A 9,111-nucleotide genomic window follows, 5' to 3' on the forward strand; every position below is an offset into this window, starting at 1 on the left:
CATTTTGAGAGATAAGTGCCCATCGAGACACCGCAGCGATTGTCACGAGCTCGAAGGGAGTTCCGGGTCGTGACATATTATCTCTAAAGTACATTGATTTATTTAGAGACAAATTGGATGACTAATAATTAAATTTTGATTGGTCAAAAATATGAATTTTTTTTTATAATTAAGGGAGATGATTCGAACCTTGCTTTTTTAAGTAGGGGATCATGCACCAATCAATGAGCCAAATACTCAGATGCGGTTAAAAATTTGAATATTATCTCTAAATTACTTTTATTTATTTAGAGACAAATTGGATGATCAATAATTAAATTTTGATTGGTCCATTTTAAATATTATCTTCCAATTATCTTAAGTGATAAATATATGACACATAGGTGAATTGGTTCAACTATGTGTCTTTGAAATAATCCAACCAATAAATTAATTATTTTATAATTAATTACATGATTATGACATCATCAAGTCCACATGGTGGCAATTGGATTATAATGTTTCTCCTTCTGGAAATGCCCCCTCAACTTGATATCTTTATCACGAACTAAACTTGATATCTTGATCACAAAGTTTGTTGCCGCTTGATATCTTCACTTCAAAAATCTTTTACTCTTCTCGATTATTCAAATGTTCTCCATCTTCGAATGCTTCTGAATGAATCAAATGGCTTCGAGGAGGCCCCTATTTATAATGCTAGATGAGAGACTTTGATAAGGATGTGGTCTTTTTGAATTATCTCTAAATTATCTTAATTTAATTAGAGGTAATTTTTGATAACTCATTGAAAGTCTTTTGATTGGCCGGACTTTGAGTCTTTCAATTTTGATTGGCCAAATTTAAGTTTTATCTCTAAATTTTCTTAGAGATAAATTAAATAATCAAATTTGATTTTTACCTCTAAATTATCATTTATTAGAGATAAATTAGATGACCAATAATTAAATTTTGATTGGCCAAAAATATGAATATTATCTCTAAATTATCTTGATTTATTTAGAGACAAATTAGATGACCAATTATTAAATTTTGATTGGTCAAAAATATGAATATTATCTCTAAATTACCTTGATTTATTTAGAATCAAATTGGATGAGCAATAATTAAATTTTAATTGGTCTAATTTAAATATTATCTTCAAATTATCTCAAGGGATAAATATATGACACATAGGTGAATTGGTTCACCTGTGTCTTCGAAATAATCCAATCAATAAATTAATTATTTTATAATTAATTACATGGTTATGACATTTCAAGTCCACATGACGACACATAATTGAATCATAATATTTTTCCTTCTACATACCTATTTAAGTATATTAAATTGTTGTTCTTGGCCTCCAAATTAGAGATCAAAATTCTTATTTCGAATTATTAAATGAAAGTATATACTATTAACTTTTTCATCAAAATTTTAATTTTCAATCTCTAAATTAAACAAAAAGTTAACATCGTTTTGAGTTGTTTGTATCTTTTCCCTTTTCATTTCTTTATTATTTTTTCATTCATTACTTATCATTCGAAAAAATAGAATATAAATGCTAATAATTGGATATCTGGAACTTGATTCATAATTTCCATCAACACTTTAACTATAAGATCGTTTATTATACAAGTACGAATTTAATTAACAAGTTCTCTTCAAATTTTTTTATTATTTCCCATTCTAATTTGTTGCTTAGGATGTTAGTATTTGATCTAGAATAAGCTCAATAAGATATTTAGATTTTTAAATGCTTTACTTTTTTCAAACATTGACATTACCTACTATGTTTAAATTGAAAAAGGAAGTACCTGAGGAGTGGCGACATCTCTTTTTCAAGTCTTTGCAAAATGTTTTAAGTTGTTTTATAGTAATGAATTTCAAGTCAAGTCTTCTCAAATTGAAAATTTATGTCTAGAATCAAAATTAAATTAATGGAATAAAAAAGAAAAGTGTATGTGTCATGTTAGAATGAAAAGCATCAAAGCCACTGTATCCTATCCCTTGTGAGACGTTAGTAGGATTTGTATATTTTTCTTGAATTCTCATTTGATGTGTACTTTTATTGTAGGCTTATTGAGATATGCTTATTAGACTGAGAAATATCTCATTTGAGATATGTTATTGAGATATGCTTATTGAGATAGGAAATTGCTGGAAAAGTTTTCTGATCCTTCCACTGCAATTGCATTTTCACGTTAAAAGCACTTTTCTAAAAGTTAAAAAGGAAAAGCTGTTCTTGTAGAAAAAAAAAGCACGAAAGCGTGTTGAAGGTACACATTTAAATTCAATCTCTTTCATACAGTTGTTTATCGAATGATTGTATGTAGTTTTTGCTCAACAAATTTGTTAAGATAATTATACAAATTATTTAGTTAAAACTACTAGACAATACTATAATCTAGTTAGATGACAATATTTAATTAATAATTATATTATAATACTGTTAATTAATTAGAATTAAATTATAAATAAAATTAGGATAACATACATAATTTAGATTTCTCAATCAAAATAAAAAATGAGGATAGGTTTAACCAAAGAAAAAAAAACTCACCAACTCGGACAAAAAGCATCCCAAAGAAATGCAAAAGCAGCAGCAACAACAAAGATTAGTCGAGGAGCTGAAACTAATCTGCAAAAATAAAAGCAGAAGCCATCACGTAATCATCCCTCAGCAGCCAAAAACTAATAAAACAGAGAACCAATAGCGCAAGAATGAAGCAAAGAAATGCAAGCTCACACAACCAGCAGAAACGAAAATCACATCAAAGGTTCAAAGAAGCGAGAACCAACCAATAATTAACCGCAATGAATCCCATGAAACAATCGGCAAAATCAAAATCCATTCAAGCAGATCAGGATGAAGCTTAAACAGAGTGAAGTAACAACAGATATTGATCCCCCCCAACACCGGGCTTGGCAAGTGAATCAGCAATAGTGTTTCCAGATCTAATAGCGTGTTGAATTTGCCACTGTTTAACTTTACTAGCCAAAACAAGGATATGAAGCACTTGATTCCTCAAATTCCATGGAGCCAAATCAGGGGACTTAGTCCATTTAATAGCTCTAACTGAATCACTTTCAAGAATCTACCAGTGAGAAGATGCCCATGTTGAAGGCTTGTATGATCTAATTCTCTTTGGGCCAAATCCGTGGACATTAAGTTCTTAAGTTCTTTTCCAGTTCTTCTGGAAATCTTTTCGCAAAAACTCTACAGTAACTGGCAGCAGCTAATTTACTGATTTAATGTGCGTTAGAGAAAGATTGTTGGAGTTAAATCAATGCTGCAAACCTGTGTTAAAAATCAAACTTGAGGAAGGCTAACTGTTAATGACTTTTGACACCTTACCATAAATCAAATCTTTTCCTTTAGAATTAGAAACTGAACATAGCCATCTCAGCACTTTGATTTTACTCTTAAAAGAAATAATTAAGTATCAATGATGTAACTAATACATACATGAGGTGCTTGTAGTGAGTTTCCCTCCACTTTCCTTTGGTATTTTAGGAAAGCAAATTGAAAAGGAAAAAATGGCCCTTCTTAATAAATTTAGAAATCTCTGAGTCAAGAAAACATGGATTTCCAAAACCAATATATCAGAATCAAAAGTACCACCGTTAGGTAGGTAGCCTTAAAGTGAAATTGTGAGATCACTAGTATTTATCTTTTGGATTGATTATATAGTAAATGTGAGTAAGCATTGAATTAAACTAGAAGAAAAGAAAATCCAGATTTGTCGAAAAATCTAATCCAAAGAGCTAAAAAAACAAAATATTATTTACTGATCTGAAACTTTCAGTAATGAAATCTGGAATTTCCTCTATGTACTTCAAACATTTCCTAGTATAGAACTCAACAACTAGAAGACATAAAGTTTTGAAACAAAAAAAACATTCTCTGCAATATTACTAAAAGGACTAAATGAATCCAAGCAGCAGTATGTTACATGCTTACAAAGAATAGCTGAAGCTTACATTTTAGCAGATCCTACAGAAGTAAAGAACCCCAACATCTTGACAACTAGGTCACTATGGGAAAAAAAAAAAAGAATACATAGAGTTAAAAACTTTATTGGAAACTATTTATCAAAGTTCGAAGAGTTGCTTATAGTTATATGGAACAGCTGTCTTCAGAGTACTAGTCGTATTGGCTTATTTCTTCCTCTAGGTTTGTGGATTTGCCTTCTGACTCTTTGGTGTGGGGCTCTCTGGATTATCTTCACTAGCCAAGCTGGTTTTCCTGTTGTGAATACAATGTATCCCATGCTCAATCTCAACACAAGTCCACATCCATATCCCATCATTGCAAATTTCCAAGTAAATGCTCCTCCTTTATCATCATCTTCATCAAATATTGACGGAGGAGGTTCTCTTCCCTCACTTTCGCCACATTCATTTGACAATGGAAACCCACAAAACCGTAAGTTACCTACGTAGGAATTATTTGTGAAAGTATCAAACTGATTTCCTTTAGGAACCGGTCCCATGAGATTGTTTTGAGAAAGATTTAACACCGCAAGAAATATCAGATTCCTTAATTGCATAAGGATGCTTCCTTCAATCATATTTGATGAGAGATCTAATGATTCGAGTGCTAACAACTTCCCCAATGATAGTGGGATATGACTTGTAAGGCTGTTATGAGAGAAATTGAGCACCAAAAGATCTTTAAGTTCTCCGATTACTTCAGGAACCTGTCTTTCGAATTGATTGCTTGAAAAATCAATAGTTGTGAAAATATCTAATTTTTTTCAAAATTTATCTCCAATCCTTTGATTGTTATAATTATGGAATCATGATAATATAACTCTTCAATATAATATGGACCGGTAGGATCTACATGGATATCCTTCATAGCCTTCAAATTTTGAAAGAATGTAGTTGGCAAGTGGCCATTGAACTCATTTGAGAGAGATCAATGATTCTCAAACTAGTAAAGATAGATGTGCCCCTCAAATTTGGTGCCGGCCCATGAAATTTATTCGATTGCAGGACAAGGATTTGCAGACATGAAAGTACACCTAACCAATGAGGAAAGGAGTCTTTCAAGTTACTGTTGCCCAAATCTAAAACTTCCAATTCACTGCAATTCATCAAAGATCGTGTTACGGATCCTTCTAGATGGTTGTCATTGAGGTTAATGCTTTTCTACAAACTACCTTCTTGGGATTTTGCCATCGAAGTTATTCATTCGTAAATTCATAACAGACAGGGAACCACAATTTCCAAGACATTTTGGAATGATCCCACTCAAGTTGTTCTTTGACAAGTCGAGGACTTGAGGGAAAGTTATATCGTAAAACCCTGAAGGGATTTCTCCAGTCAATTCATTTTCTGAAAATGAAGAGGTGATGTATTGACATTGGTGGAGTTGGAAGTGGTACTTGAAGTGAATTTGAGTGAAGGTCAAGAGTCTGAAGAGTCTTCCCAGGAAATTGCTCTACATTTGTTAACAAATTGAAAGAAAGGTCCAAGTATCTCAACTCTCCCACCCTTCGGCTTCCCATTTGGATATGGAACCCTGAATTTTGTTATTAGAAAGATCTAAATCGGACAAAGTCTCGGATGCTCTTCAGAAACTTGGGAATTGTTGTATGTTGCGCAAAGAGAAAGACAAAGTATATAGCTCGGGGAAGGTAATTGACATCATTGCTACATCTACTCAATGATAATAAACCGTTATTTGAAAGATCAATCTCTTGTAAATTTCTAAGCTTTGAAAGCATGCATGGCTCAATGTTGCCACTCAAATTATTTGATGAAAGATCAGGAAAAGCAAGGTTCACTGGTAGACTAAACAGCCAACCTGGTACTCTGCCATTAAGCAAGTTTGCAGATAAAGGAGGTTTTGACGATTTGAAAGTCCACTTACGTTGTCTGGAAGGGGTCCCGCTAAATGGTTATTGTTCAAGCCTATGTCAGTAAGTCTAGTGAGGTTAAATGCTGATGATGGCAATAAACCATGGAAATTGTTAAAAGAAAAATACAACTTAATTAGTTTCTTGAAGTTCCCAAAAACATCTGGAATATGACCTTCAAAATTGTTAAATTTTAAATGTAAGAAAGTAATTTTGGTGAGGTTTCCAAGAGATAAAGGGATTGACCCTGTGAAATGACAAAAAGAAAGGTCAAGTTCTTCCAAGTTTTCAAGATTTCCCATTGAGTCTGGTAACTCCTCTAAGAAACTTGTTCCTGAAAGGTGCAAAAATCTAAGAGAAGTACTCCGATTTGATTTAGGGAGATAACCACTGAGATTAGGATTACGGATTAATAAGATTTTTTCTAGATATGGAAAGCTGAAATTTTCACTTGGAAATTTCCCTTGCAGTTGACAGACATAGAGACTCAAACACTTTAACGAGGAAGTCAAGTTCAGAAAGGAATTTGGTCTAACCAAACACATATCCACTTGGTCAAGGAAAAGATTTTCTTACTTTGTTAGGTTATGCACAAGCATGTTAAAATGATGGTTGTCGAGCTTTAAAAGAAGAGATGACTGATCAAGTGAACCCAGTTCTGCCAAAGGAGAGATATGCTCTGTAACTGAACAGTCGATGCCTATATGAGAAAGATTGAGATAGGTTAGACTCCTCAATTTACTAAACTCAGGAGGAATTTGAGAACCAGTGAACTCGAGGTGAGCAAGGTTAGGCCAACGGAGATCCTGAAGCAGGAAGAGGCTGCTGTTGGATGGAAGACTTTCTTTAAGTCGACTACAACTGAGATCAAGGCCAATCACGTGACCCGTCATGCTATGGCATGTGACACCCTCCCAGGAGCAACAGTCTCTACTTTGGCTCCAGAATTCTGTCTTAGGATAAGAATCACCACAGGCAAAGCAACTAGGAAAAGACAGGCTGCTCTTGAACTGGATCAAAGCAGAACTATGTTCAGGAGGGCATAATTGTGGAAGAGGAGGAGATGACAGAAGATTGTTCACAAGATTATTAGGCTTAGTTTGTAGGTAACATTTAGTTTCCGGAGTACCATAAACAAAGATTTGCACAACGAACATTCTTGAGCTTTTATTAGAGTAGTGCAAGCTTCAAACTTTTATTTAGGAACTAAGTAAGTGAGGTGGTTTGTCCGTCTCCAAGGGCTGCAATGGCACCATATTTGTTTTTTTAAAAAAAATTAATTGGATTTCATTATCAGAAACCAGGAATAGGCTCCCTAGAGAACAAAAGAGCACATGATTTTAAGATGCTATGCCTTGATCAGCATATCATCTCAAAATTTTGTCATCTTGCCAAAAGAAAACCAGCTTACAAAGAACCCCATAAAAACCCCTATCATCAATATACAAAAAACAAAATGAAACAGCAAATAGCCTCAATAAGAAACCACAAGTCTCCTTGTGCAAAAGTCATTCTTGAAAGGAAAGTCAGCAAGCTTGCAATCTGATCAAAAACTCAGGCCCTTATATCACGGACCTTGGCTCAAAAGCCTAACCATCTCAGCCAAGTAAATGTCAAAAAGCAACAGAGAGAAACGATCAAACCTGAAGCTTGAATTCTTCACGCAGCCGTTCAAAGAAAAAGAATAAAAATCTCCAGCCTCTTTACTACTCAAAGGCATTCAATAAATCCTCTTAACGTCTGACCCCTTCTGTCGCTAGACTATATGCAAATTGATTCTTTTCTCTAAAGATATGGTTGACTTCCCACCCTTTAATGTTCCTTTTCAAACTTTCAACGTGCATGATCCACTTCCTTAGCCTCCAAAAATAAGGAGACTTGTAAGGACCGACCGGAGTAAAGTGACCCTTCCACCTATTATTAGCACCTTTGCCTTCCATCTTGCCAACCTAGCCTCAAATTTCTCAATAATAGGATTCCACATTCTAACAGAATTCTGCTTGGCTCCGATTGGAAGTTCTAGATACACAAAGGGTATTTCTCCTATTCTACAATCTATACTTTCCACCCCCCTTCTCCATGTTTGATTATCCACTCCTATTCCTATCACCCTACTCTTGTTGAAATTGATTTTTAACCCCGAAATGAGTTGGAAACATCTCAAGACTCTTTTGGCAATGCTGAGATTCTCAACTTTCGGTCTACAAAAAACCATGGTATCATCGGCAAATTGAAGGTGTGAGATTAAGAGGTCATTGTTACCTATTGGTACGCCTTGAAGAATATCGAAAGCTTCAGCTTTCTCCATGAGTCGACTAAAAGCCTCTGCCACAATGTTGAAGAGAAAAAGGGAGAGTGAGCAACCCTATCGAAGTCCTCTCTCCATCCTAAAAGGTTCCGTAGCAACTCCATTCACAAGCACAGAGATTTTCACTGTTTGAAGATAGCCCCTCATCCACTTTCTCTACCTTTCCCTAAACCTCATTTTTTTTCATAATAAACTGAAGGAATCCCCAATCCACACTATCATAGGCCTTTTCAAAGTCAACTTTCAAAAGAAAGACTACCTCTTGTCCCTTTTTCAGCAGATCAATAACTTCGTTTTCAATGAGAGCACAATCCATAAGCTGTCTTCCTTTTACAAAAGCAAACTGTTTCTCTCCAATAACTTCACCAATGACCAGTCGGAGCCTATTAGCTAGGAGCATTGCGACAATCTTGTATAAGCTCCATACAAGACTAATCGGTTTAAACTCCATGATGGGGCTTGGATTAGAGACTTTCGAGATTAGCGTAATGAAAGAGTTATTCAATCCCTTTTCAAGCTGTTCTTTTTCCTAAAAATCCTCAAGACACTTCATAACTTCTTCTTTAACCAAGTGCCATTAGTTCTTAAAAACACTAAGGTTGAAGCCGTCCTGCCTAAGTGCTTTTTCTCCATCACAACTGCATATAGTCTCCCACACTTCTTTGCTAGAGAAACCTTTTTCTAAAAAATTTGATGCCTCTTCACTCAAATTTTTAAATTGACAATGAAATTCTTTTAAAGGCAACACTTTTCTTCTTTTGTAGAAATCAGTAAAGTACTTGGCAATCTCACTTTTGATACCTTCTGGCTCACTGATGCTTAGATTCCCCATTTGCAGATGTCGAATTGTGTTGTTACGCATTCTAATGGAGGCCATGGTGTGAAAAAATCAGGTATTACGATCCCCATCCATTACCCATTTAAGACATGATTTTTATGTCATTCCCTATCTTCTTT

General features: G+C 34.5%; 1 protein-coding gene across 1 annotated transcript; it reads right to left on the reverse strand.

Annotated features, from left to right (window-relative positions):
• LOC18594193 (receptor-like protein 12) lies at positions 2,856-7,003 on the reverse strand. Its single transcript, XM_018124274.1, has 7 exons — positions 6,423-7,003; positions 5,795-6,236; positions 5,148-5,428; positions 4,171-4,623; positions 3,964-4,017; positions 3,772-3,829; positions 2,856-3,077 (listed from the first exon to the last, which is right to left on the reverse strand). Exons 1-7 carry the CDS (start codon positions 7,001-7,003, stop codon positions 2,856-2,858), a joined length of 2,091 nt encoding a protein of 696 aa, XP_017979763.1.

The sequence above is a fragment of the Theobroma cacao genome, chromosome 7 (genome assembly GCF_000208745.1).
Source record: "Theobroma cacao cultivar B97-61/B2 chromosome 7, Criollo_cocoa_genome_V2, whole genome shotgun sequence".
Lineage (NCBI taxonomy): Eukaryota > Viridiplantae > Streptophyta > Magnoliopsida > Malvales > Malvaceae > Theobroma > Theobroma cacao.

Excerpts from the sequence above, each read along its gene's own strand:
- LOC18594193 (XM_018124274.1), bottom strand. The coding sequence starts at position 7,003 with ATGTTCGTTGTGCAAATCTTTGTTTATGGTACTCCGGAAACTAAATGT. Across the intron at positions 4,624-5,147 it reads GATGGCAAAATCCCAAGAAG|CCTTACAAGTCATATCCCAC; the intron begins GTAGTTTGTAGA and ends CTCTCATAACAG. Across the intron at positions 3,078-3,771 it reads TTACTGAAAGTTTCAGATCA|ATTCTTGAAAGTGATTCAGT; the intron begins GTAAATAATATT and ends TCTCACTGGTAG.